Consider the following 12,372-nt stretch of genomic DNA (forward strand, 5'->3'; position numbering starts at 1 on the left):
TTGGGACAAGCTGGAGAGGAAGATAAAGACCCTTCTAACCCATGCCCTCAATGACCCATCTCCTCCAACAAAGAGTAAACAACATGGCTGTACCACCCCCTAGTCAAATTACCTTCCAAATACATGAGGCTCTGGGGGCCATTTTCAATCTGAACCATTAACATGTTCACAGTAAACCTTGAGAGGAACTGCCCTAAAAGTCAGGGGAAAGGTATTCCTTTGAGGAACTTAGACCTCTGTCCCCAATTGTTTGACAAGGACCAAACTTTTCATTTTGATCTCCTCTACTAGTAATCTTAAAAATAAAGGATGTTAACACCGAAATCCTTCCTGTGATGGTTTATGTGCCATTAAAGCTACCCAAATCTCTCTTACTCATTTTTTCATTTCTCTATACAAAACAAAATCTAGGACTGCTTGGGAAAGAAAAGGTCATAAAAGTCCGTGCTACTTGTTTGCTTTGTGATGCTGAGATTGAATCCAGGGTGCTAAGCATGCTAAGCAAATGCTCTGGCATTGAGCCACACCCACTGCCTAAAGGTGAGTTTTTGCAGCCTGGAGTGCTGGCCTAATTATGCTTGCTGGCTTGTTGACTCCTGTTCCATTTGAAATGGCAGGTCTGTAGGCCCATTTTGGATACACACATATGCACACACTACACCCACTTCTCACTCCAGCCTGGCAGCTTCTCTAAATCACTACCTCCAAGCATGGACAAAGTTCACCCTGAGAATGAAGCTGGACACTCAGGATGAGAAATATGCCTCGCTGAGCAGTGCTTCAGGGTGTGCAGCTACAATCAGGATGCCTAGAAACACCAGGCATACGGGCTCCATTATCTTCTAAACCTCAGTCTCTTCATTGACAATATGGGGATACTGGTACCTAGGGTATTTATAGAGCAATTATGAAACATTAAATGAAATAATACAATGAGCCTCACTAAAATGTAGTAAGTTCTCAGTAAACCTAAGTATGGTATAATTATTTGCTTTCTCTGTGATCAAAAAATATAGTGATAATCCCAGTGCTGAGGAGGCTGAAAACAGGAGGTCTACAAATCTGAGCTGCATAGTGAGACCCTGTACCAAATACATAATAATAAAAAACACAGTGAATGCTAAAATGTATTATAGTCAGAAATCACATTGCTATTAATCCCCTTAAAATACTCCCCTCACTTCAAGTACACTTACCCCATTCTTTTTGCTACTTTAGGATGTGTCCTTTACTATAATAAATTGCAAAAATTTTAACATTCACTGCATATTTTGGTCGCATCTGCTTTCATGTTTAATATCATTTCAGCTTAATTTAGTATTTCTGTCCTTAAAATTTGAGCAGGATAAGGAAATCATGCACTCAGGGAATAATGAAACAAAACAACTGTGTTGATACTCATTTTCTTTCCAGTCTCACTACCATGCCAAACAAAATGCTTTGAATTTTTTTCAGGAGTTTTGCTTATGCTTTGTTGAGAGCAATAGATGAGTCTTATGAACTACTGTCTCCCTTGTTCTCAGCTCAGTGACAGAAACACAGTAGGTATCAAAATTTTTGTGTTAAGGTCGTGAATCATCTGAGAGTAAATGCTCGGGTACAGGGAATCTTTGAGAAATGCTCACTTCTTGTCTTCATATGAAATGGTGAGCTATTTTACAGGCCATGGTAACTTTTTTGCATCTTACACAATACTTAAACACATCTAGAGTAATGTTCTATCACTTCACTAATTATGAAAAATTATCTTCTTTGAAAATATGATTTTTTTTCCAGAACCAGGGATTGAACTCAGACCCTTGCACTTGCCAGGGAAGCACTTATTCTACTGAGCCATCTCCCCAGCCCCCTGAAAATATGATCAATGAATAAAACCCCAAGTGATTTCATTTCAGGGTTAAACTAAATTCCAGAAGCAAGGCCACATAAAGAAAACATCTTGTGAGGACCTGGATTAGAACCTTGAGACCCAACAATGAAACTTTGGAGAAACTACTTAATTATTTAGAATTTATGATTCCTCACTTGAAAATACTTTGAACCAGATTTTATATGAGGTTCCCTCCCATCCCAAGGAATCTCTGATTCTAATTATACAAACCTGTATTGTGATATTTGTGGCCTCTATGTTCAATTCTTTGATGGTATTTCTTCTACTGAGAACATGATTCAAGTTTTCAGTATCTCTTTCATTTCCCATTATTTGGCAGGAGTTGTTATCTTTCTCATCAAGAGCTAAGAGTTCTGCAGCTAGACAACCTAATAGTTCATCTGTCAATTCTTCATTCTTTACTGAATCCAGAATTTCTTGGGAAATAGAACTTGTATCCTCTAAAGTTTTTCCAAATGTTTGGAATGTTATGGACTTACTTGTTAAACTATCACAATCCAAAGAATGTGCCCAATATTGATATGTTTGGGAAGATGTGCTTTCTTGCTTCTCTTGGAAAGAGAAACTTGCAGGTGTTTTAGGTTTCTCTAAAACATTATCAAATTCTAGATAATTCATTAACATTTGGCCGGCATTTATTTCACTCAGCGGTGTTGTACTCTGCTTTTCCGGCAGTGGCAGTACACGTTTGATAGAATTCTTCTCAGTGGGCATGGCCCAGCTGTTTTCTAAAAGGGTCTGATGATGTAGGTCTTCAAATTCTTGCAGATCTCTAAGGCTTGTGGTGAGCACTTGATCCTTAGAAACGTCTCCCTTGTGGGTAGACTCTTCCATGGAGATTTCTGCAACAATGGATAAATCTGAAACAGGAAGAAATTGGTTCTGTTCAGGGGACTTCTCAAGACTCCTGGCCAAACTCATGGGCTGAGTCTCATCTTTGGGAGATAGAAGCTTGTTTCCTGAAGATTTTATTTGCCACCCTGCTTCTGAAATACCATTACTATTTTCAATGTCTTGTAGGTTTCTAACTATAACTTTGCAACCCTTTTCTTTAGAAATTAACCCTTTTTGCTTTTGTTTCAGAGAAACTGAAGGCTTTGGAGGTTTAATATGTGATCTTTTTTGAGAAAGTCTTGTTCTGCTGTTGCTGCTCCGCTCACTGTGCAAAGATCGACATTTATTAGTTATACATCTGCCTGATGGAGCTGAATATAACTCATGGTAAAATCTGTTTTCATGTCGTTCAGCCTCTCGCATGTGACAATAAACAGGGGTGCCAAACATTTCATATATGCCAGGTCCATTAGCAGTTGAATTGATTTCTTTGAACATGTCACTATACTTAAGATCCAGATAATGCAATCTTGGCTCTGTTGGTTGAGCAGAGAGAGGAACACATGGTTTTTTTATTCCTGAATTTTTACAGATGCAAGGAAATGATTGCTTTTTAGGTTTCTGAGTTCGGTAAGTTGACTGCTTCTTTTCTATGTGTAGTGCTCTCCTTTGAAACTTGGGTGATTGCTGAGGCCTAGGGTCAACAAGCTCTAAAGCAGGGAAAACTTGAGTTTTTATGTTAGTTTTGTGCACATTTGGCTTAGTGGAAGCTTCAATGGAAATTGTGAACTTCTGAGATGTCTTCTTACTTGTTTTGGCCTTTGAATCCAATTTACTCCTATGGCTATTCTTATGTGTGTCATTTTCGTAGTGTGCCAGTATGTTGAAGCTATTGTTATGAATGGTACTCTTTCTTTTTTGGAGGGTTGGTTTGGTTATAGCTGGTGTCTTGGGGGTTCCATCTCCAGGGGAAGTGATGTTCATAAGAGGCATCTTCTCATTGATTTCTGTTTTGCTTTCTTCTGCTATGGATATTTTCATGTTTGTCTCCATATCAGTATGGCCTTCTAGAACCTTTTCAATGGAACCATCAGAAATTATATTTGACAAGCTTTTAAGGTCAGTAAACTCTTCTAAAATGTTTGCTTGTATGGCTTCATTTTTATGCAGTAAAGGGCTTTTTGAATCAATTGTATCATTTCTAATCTCTTCATCCTCAGCTGGAGCTATTTCTGAATGTTGGGCTTCTTGGAGCTTACTTGGAAAGGTACATACAATTTCTGAGTCTTGTTCATATTTTCTGGCCACTGAACCCAGTTTATTTCTTGATGAAAGATCTTGGGAGTTCTCTTCTGCCTTTTTGCTATCACTACCATGACGTTCAGTATCCTCTCCCCTATCTAAAAGAATATTGCTTTCCTTAAAAGTCCCAAAAAGACACTGCCTTTGATCAAAGCAGGAGATGTCAATTTTGTCCCATTCCTCTACTTCCCTGGACCTCCAGTTCTCCCCAACCTCCAGGTGTTGTTTGTGGTGGTTACCTTTCCAAAAAGAATACATGTTTCGTGACCAAATATAGCTATCAGAAGTCCTGAGACTCTGATCCACCAAGCCCTTCAATGAGGTTTCTTGTTGTGGACTAAATGAGAATTTAGGCACAAAGGAAGTGAGGTTTGAAATACTTCCTTCACTTTCTCTTGGAAACTTGTGACTTTTGGGAGCGATGAGGACATCAGATTGGATGGGCAAGAGCGACAGTGGTGGTAGAGGGAACTGAAAGGGGAAGAGAGAAAAAAAATGCAGAAACATATGTAAATTTTGGTTAATTGGATTAAATTCATCTGAAAATATAATCTTCTCTTAGGAAATACCTTTAGAGTACAAAGCTATCCTAGAGATCAAAATTTTTAAGGCTAAAATCTCAGTAGAACATTGACTTATCAGGTATATTGCCATGTGTTTAATTTCCAGCACCAAAAAACCCAAAAAAACAAATAAAACAACTAAAATCTCATACCCAGTAGATTTTTTAAAACAAAACAAAAAAAGATATAGACACTCGTGGTTACTGTTTTGTTTTTGTTTTTTTGAGACAGGGTCTTGCTATATAGTCCAGGCTGGCCTTGAACTCAAGGCAATCCTCCTGCATCAGCTTCCTGAGAGCTGGGATTACAGGCATGTGCCACCACACCCAGCCTTATATTTTCAAATCAAGGATCTGCATTAAAATTTTAAGATAAGAAGCACTTGGTTTCTTCTTTTAATTTTTCTTTCTATCAGATTGCTTTAAGATTTTTGAAATCCCGGAGAATAGTTTTAAATTGCACTTACATATATTTTATCAATGGTAACTCCATTTTTGGTCACAAAATTTGCATCTGGCACACAAATACTCATCATCATCTTACTGAATTGTTTTGTTGAGAGTAGCTTATACATTGCTGGACTTTACACTTGAAAGTTAGGCATAACTTTTCATTCTTCTTTACACTTCAATTACAGTATACCCGATGAAGTCACGGTTCAGAGTTCGCATAAAGGCTGAGTCCTTTGAAAAGTTTTCCATAGAGCCTATTAATTTTTGCTGGAAACCTCTGAAATTTCGAGGAAACCGCAAATAGCATCCGTACTTGCAGAGGGGTGGAGGGCTTTGCATGTAACCAATCCGAAAGCATTATCTAGTTCTCCTTGCTAGTGATTGGCTACTTCCCCATCTGCAGATGCCTCACAGGTTGCTGTACCTCATGGCTATCTCTAATGTTCTTGCTTTTGTTCTCCTTAGAGCCCTAAGGTCCCTAAGAATGCCCTACACCTTCTAAGGCTTTGGGTGTTTTTTTTTTTTTGTTGTTGTTGTTGTTTATGTTTTGTTTTGAACTCAGGCCCTTGCACTTGCCCTAAAGCTTTATTAATACAGTATATTATTAAATTGCATAACTTCAGGAGATATCGCACATTTAGGGTTTAAACTATTAAAAATTTGCATTTATAGGCATTTTTCTAACCATATCTGAAATTCACGGTTTTTCACAACTCGCAGGTGTTCTAGGAATGTAACCTCACGAATTTCAGGGAATTCGCGGTATTTTCAAACTAAGCTAGTTTTTGTTAATACTAACCTCTAGAGGTCAGTATAACCCAGTGTATAATGTTCAGCTTGGTGGTCATTAAGTTATAAGCACTTCCTTGTGGGCTTTTCCCTTGGATACAGAGTCCATAATTGTTTTATTTATTTATTTATTTATTTATTTAATTTGTGTGTGTGTGTGTGTGTGTGTGGCCAGCTCAGCCCACGAGGGGGCCGGGCTGGCTGGCATGTGGTGCTGGGGGATTGAACCACGGTCCCTGTGCTTTACTAAGCTTGTTCTAAGTAGGTGCTTTAGACCACTGAGCCATCTCACCAGCCCCATAATTGTTTTAGAATACTTATAGGCACAGACTATGGCAATCGAGATCTTATAAGTTTAATTTTCATATTTTTGCCACCTTAAGGAAGAATAAAAAATGGATACTAGGGGATATTAGGGGATGAGTTGCAATGTAGCTTCATTTTCATTGTCTGGGTGATTTTCTACATGTTCCTCAAACAAGTTAGAAATAATGGCATATTCTCCCAGTGCTTCAATGTTCTAGTAACTGTCATCAACCTTTTTAGGTCAATAAACTTTTTAAAACACTAAGAGGTACTAATGATGAGTATTTTCTCAAAGGTTTACAGGATACAGAAGGGGTGAGAAAGCTGAGAAAACTAAAGTAGAAATATCTTTCTAAAAAGTTTTACTTTTAAGTTAAACAGCTAAAAAATTTTCACCATTAGAAAAATATTTACCTAACTTCTAGACAGATTAACCACTTACCAGTCCAATTATTTAAATATAAGATGACCAAAAGTTGTATTTTTTCATTAATTTTTATAAGATATTATAACAGGAAATATAAAAATGATTTTATCAAATTTAGCCAATACAAGAATTGACTGTTGAAATGACAACTGCCTGAATAATGATCAGGAGAGTCAGTACGTAAACAAATATACTTGAGTGATGCTCAGGCTAAACTTTTAAGTGGATAAATGAAATCAGATGAAGCCAGGCAGGGTGGTACATGGTTGTAATCCCAGCACTTGGGAGCCTGAAGCAAGAGGATCACTGTGAGTTCAAGACCAACCTGGGCTACAAAGTAAGTTCAAGGCCACAAGCGGGCGCTTATGCCGTTGAGCTTACACTGAATGAGTCTGTCTTAAAAACAAAAACAAACAACAACAAAAGTGAAACTGTCGAAGAAAGCTACCCACTTCATTATGTAGAGAAAAGGAAAAACCCAAAAAAGCCGTATACAAGGCATCATTTTCCCAGGAATGACTGCTAGTCTATGAACTATGAGTTGTTGTTTTCCCAAGATATAATTGCTGAGGACCAGGTTCTGAATAGTGTAATGAAGATTGTCTTTAACAGTTAAAAGTCTCCCATTTTTAATTCTCAAGTCAGAAATGCTAAAATTAATCTTACCCCAATTCTTCGGCTACTGCATTTCATATCACATGGAGAAAACTCTGCAAAGAGAAAAATACAATAATTGAATATTCTTAGCAGTTGAGTAAAACAAGTTCTTAAACCAGAGTTTGAAGATGAAGTAAGGCAGATACTAAAGTTTGAGGAAAAGTGGTAGAAAGTAAGTTTCTCCCTGTGCAATCTACATGAAGTAGGTATAGAAAACTTTAGGCTACGGCCACCAGGAGGAGTTGTTTGATTCAGTAGTTTTCCCTTATCCACAGTTTTGCTTTCCATGGTTTCTATGGTCTAAAAACAATAAATGGAAAATTGTAGAAAAAATTTAGTTTATAAGCATAATGAAATCCCACTCCATCCTTCTCTGTCCCATCAGGATATGAATGACCTGTCCTTCATCATCTACACTGTATATATGCCCACCTGCCCACCCATTGCTCACCCTCTAGCCAACACTCTCTTATTTATTTATTTATTTATTTATTTATTTATTTATTTATTGCTGTACTGGGCCTTGAACTTGGGACCCTGCTGTTCTGAAGCCAGGGAGGCACTTATGTCACTGAGCTATACTCCTGTCCCCTGTCTTTTTTACTTTAAAGAGAAAAAACAATGAAGCAAAACTTCAACACAAGATAATAAGAGAGTAACAATGGTTAATACAATGTATATTTTTATCTTCAAAGTAGTTGTTCAGAATATAAGATATAGGCATGAAAAACTGACCAAACAATATTAGTACAAACCTGTTCAATGAACTAAGAGAAATTAGTACTATACCTATCTCAGATACCTTGTGCTTATCTGTGTATTTTTTTCCTTTCCCCTTCCTTCTTTTCTCCTTTCCCCTATCGCCTTTTCTCTTTCCTTTTAAACAGCTTCTTTTCATTTCACAATATCTATTGTACATTTTGGATTCTAGCCATCTCTGTTGTCAGGTTCATTATCATAATATTACAGTGCTTGTTCTCCCATAACCTCATGTAAGAGACTAAAGCTACACTGCTACCTATGCCTGTGTCATTGACCTCACTTTACTTTGTCACATAAGTGTTACATCATCTCATATCATTATAAGAACAAGGAGGGTGAGTGGAGAGCAAAAAGATGCATTCACATAACTTTATATTATTATAATTGTTCCATTGTTACTGACTCTTACTATGCATAATTTGTAAATTAAACATTATCATTGGTATGTATGTGTAGGAAGAAACATGGAGTATGTAGGGGTCAGAACTATCAGTGCTTTCAGTCATCCACTGGGGAACTTGAAACAGAACCTCTGTGAAGAAGTTTGGGCTACTGTATTTGTATCTATTTCTGACAGGGCACATGAGAGCTCTGGGTCAGAGAACAGACCATTTCTTAACGATAGAGCACCTGGCCCCACAACCCCAATCCTCTCAGGATGATGTTATGAGAGCCAGATGTTTACATGGTGGGTTTGTACCATGGAGGGGCCTTGAAATTACGTGTCTTGGGTGGTATTATGAGTGGTTGGCACCTTCGCCTATCATTCCCACCAGAGATCCTTGAGACCTTTAGGGTGAAATGTAAGTGAAGGTCTCAAGGACAAAGCAATACGCTGTCTCTGAGCTTTATTACCCTAGGATTTGAGCTAATAGTTCCTAAGGAAATGAGTATCTTACATGTCTCTAGAGCTGACACAGATTCTAACTTCCATGGCCTGTTTGCCATCTAATCATCTTTGAACTTAGTTTTCTAGGGCTTTTTGCTCAGAAAGCCTGGACTGTGCAGAAATATGAAAATATTCATGTGGAGTTGCCTCCTAACAGTTGTTTGAGTTAGATCAGAAATTCTGTGCAGTGAGGGAGGTAGGAAAGAGGAGTGTGGAATTTTCTAGGTAATATAAGTAATAAAAAACCTAGAAGTGGCACTCTTCTTACTGCTAAAAAAATCAGAATGGTTCCCCAAATCCTATCTACCAGTACAGCCTAAAGCTGAAGTAAAAAAGGCTCTGATTTCCCCAAGGTCAAAAAAGTTATATAAGTGGGACAGTGGTGAACTGAGATCTTGTGCCTGAACTAGAGTGCTATCATTATCCAGTTGTAAGTGAAGTCCAAACCAGATGGGTAACCCAGAGCTGCGAGCTCTTCCAAGGACAAAAGATACCAGAGATCTTCAGATTTCATAAGAAATGCCTCCTAGTGCTTTGGGGGATTTTTGTTTGTTTTGGAGACAGGATCTCACTATTTATTCCAGGATGGCCTAGAACTCACTATATAGCCCAGGCTGGCCTCAAACTCATGTGGAGCTTTCTGCCTCACCTCCCAAGTACTAGGATTACATAAAGAGCACACCACGTAGAATGTTAGTCTTTTTTCTTTTTAAGGCTGTGAAAGCCAAATAAAATATACCTGTAGATGTTTTTGTCATTCAAAATAAAATATACCTGTAGGTGATTTTGAAATTTTTTTTTTTTTTCTTTTTGTGGAACCAGGGATTGAACTCAGGCCCTTGTACTTGCCAGGCAAGTTCTTATTCTACTGAGCCATCTCCCTGGTCCCTGAAATTTTTCTTAGAAAGAAATGAACTTTTTCAAGCTATAACATAAGCAGAAGAGGGCATCTCAGGTGAAAAAGTTACTAAGAAGAAGATTCTCACAGGCATTCTGAGCAACAGCCAGGCCTTCCTCCGCGTACACAGTTCTATTTTGTTTTTAAGAAAATGATTTTATTTAGTTCTAAATGTGATAACGTGTAATTTCTTCTTCTTCTTCTTCTTCTTCTTCTTCTTCTTCTTCTTCTTCTTCTTCTTCTTCTTCTTCTTCTTCTTCTTCTTCTTCTTTTTCTCAGTACTGAGGATCAAACTTGGAACCTTCTGCTTGCCAGGCAGGTGCTTAGGCCACTCAGCAATCTACCCAGCCCTTAAGTTCATATTTTAAAGTTGATGATTAAATCTTAGATTCATATAACATTTTCCATTCAGTTTTTGTCTTATTTGGGATTTGTTTGTTTGTTGTCTTTTTGAGAAAGCATCTTGCTATGCAGTTCAGGCTGGCCTTCACTCACTTGCAGCCCAGGCTGGCCAGAAACTCATGTTGAATCTCCTGCTTCAGCCTCCTGAGTGCTGGGATCACACGTGTGTACCACTATGCCTGGCTCTAAGAATTTTTAGGCAACAAAAACATCAATATGGTCAAATGTGAACTCATTTCACTTTTTTTTTTTGTCGGAACCAGGTATTGAACTCAGGCCCTTATGCTTGCAAGGGATTTCACTTCTTTTTTTTTTTTCCTCAGAACTGGGGATTGAACTCAGATCCTTGTGCTTGCCAGGCAAGTGCTTATTCTACTGAGCCATCTCCTCGGCCCTCATTTCACTTTTGTATTAACAACTAATATTTATACTGTTCCTCAATAGGCATAAAAACTTTTTGTTGTTATTTTGCTTTTAAAAGAAAACACTATTTAATAAATTATATCATAGCCCCAAAGTATGTTGAGGGAGTATAAAAGATTACAGGGAGAAGAGCTTAAGTGTAGTGCCATTTTTTGGTGTGTCTTGAGTCACCATTCTTTCCTGTAAGATTATGATTTTTACTGTAATTGGTTTAGTTTTAAGATGGCAACATATTAAAAATTATTATTAATACAGGCTTTTCAATATGTCCAAGACTATGCATTGTAACTGGAATGAAGCAGCATTTCCAGCTGACAAATGGATCTGTGGGTGATGAGGTAGCTCCTAAATAAAGCTTGTGACAAACCAACAAACGGTGGCAATGAGGAGACCACTGACAAAGCACAACCAGGGAACATTACGTCTCAATATGTGCAGGATCCTGTTCTGTAAATGAAAGAATGAATACCTGAAGCAGCACAAATGGTGACAAGGTACCAAGAAAACAGACAATAAGCTTCAGCATTTTTTAGAATTTACAATGTAACTAGGGAGGGATGAAGACTGAAAACATAAGATAGTTGTATTTATATAGGAACTTATTTTAAACAGCCTTACTGAAGCAATAACATCCAAGAGGTGATAAGAACCATAAATAAAATTATCATGGAAAGTAACAGGCAGTAACTCTGAATGCTGACATAGACAGGATTTTGGTAAGAATATTCTGTGCAGGGGCTGGGGAGATGGCTCAGTAGAATAAGCACTTGCCTGGCAATCGCAAGTGTCTGAGTTCAATCCCCGGTTCCGCCAAAAAAAAATTAAACAAAAAGAATATTCTGTGCCTTCAGGCTTTGGTAGAGAGCTGGATTTCCCAAAACATAAGCAAGGACTCTGGAACGCAAATTAAAATTACTGCAAAGAAATAAAACAAGTTTTGACATTTTGATGAAAGCTTCATGACATTAGAGAAATTCAAGCAACAATCTGATATTATTACAAGATATTAAGAAAATTGGAAAATGCAAAAGCCTTAAGTAAAGGAAATAAGGGGCCAGGAAGATGGTTCAGTAGAATAAGTGCTTGCCTGGCAAGCGCAAGGGCCTGAGTTCAATCCCCACCCCTTGCCCCCAGTTCCGCAAAAAGAAAGAAAGAAAGAAAGAAAGAAAGGAAATAATTTCAGCAAATAGGCAAAAATGGTATTTAGTAGACCTAATACCTGAAAGTACAAAATCCCTGAAATAGGATATAATAGAAATGCTACCACAGGCCAGGGAGACGACTCAGTGGAATAAGCTCTTCCCTGGCAAGCGCAAGGGCCTGAGTTCAATCCTTTGTTCCAGGAAAAAAAAAAAAAATTAAAACATCAACAAATGCTAATAAAATACAAAACCAGTCCATAAAGTTTTGATAGCTGTCTTTTTCTCCTCATTCCTAATATAAGGGTCTTTAATAATATTTTCCCAACTACAATTAAGAACAGCAGACTCATAGCATCTAGAGGCTGATTAGTTTGATGTAACTGATTCTGAAAAGGCCAGTTGTCTAAAGAAAAAGGTGTCATATTTTTAGTTAAATTTTAAGAAGGCCTGCTGAAATATACATGAGAAAATGCAGTTTCATCTTATTTTCTATCCTCTCCAAAGCGTCTTCCTGGTCAATGATCCTACTTAGTTTTGATTATGCTGCCTTCAATTATGTCACTGTCGGTTCTTTGCGTTTCATTTTGCTCTGCCAAAATGCTACATAAGCTATCCTTCGTGGATGTGGGTTGTCT

General features: G+C 37.7%; 1 protein-coding gene and 1 pseudogene across 1 annotated transcript in view; both read right to left on the reverse strand.

Moving 5' to 3' along the window:
- Map3k19 (mitogen-activated protein kinase kinase kinase 19) overlaps nucleotides 1-12,372 on the reverse strand; it is a 52,358-nt gene that overhangs the window by 9,127 nt on the left and 30,859 nt on the right. Inside the window, exons 6-7 of the mRNA XM_004626380.2 lie at nucleotides 7,231-7,274; nucleotides 2,102-4,498 (exon numbers count right to left, since the gene is read on the reverse strand). Coding sequence (XP_004626437.1) covers nucleotides 2,102-4,498; nucleotides 7,231-7,274 — 2,441 coding nt within the window. The remainder of the gene's footprint in view (nucleotides 1-2,101; nucleotides 4,499-7,230; nucleotides 7,275-12,372) is intronic.
- On the reverse strand, nucleotides 11,417-12,159 carry LOC105741493 (annotated as a pseudogene).

This window comes from Octodon degus, unplaced genomic scaffold, assembly GCF_000260255.1.
Source record: "Octodon degus isolate 3935 unplaced genomic scaffold, OctDeg1.0 scaffold00014, whole genome shotgun sequence".
Taxonomy (NCBI): Eukaryota; Metazoa; Chordata; class Mammalia; order Rodentia; family Octodontidae; genus Octodon; species Octodon degus.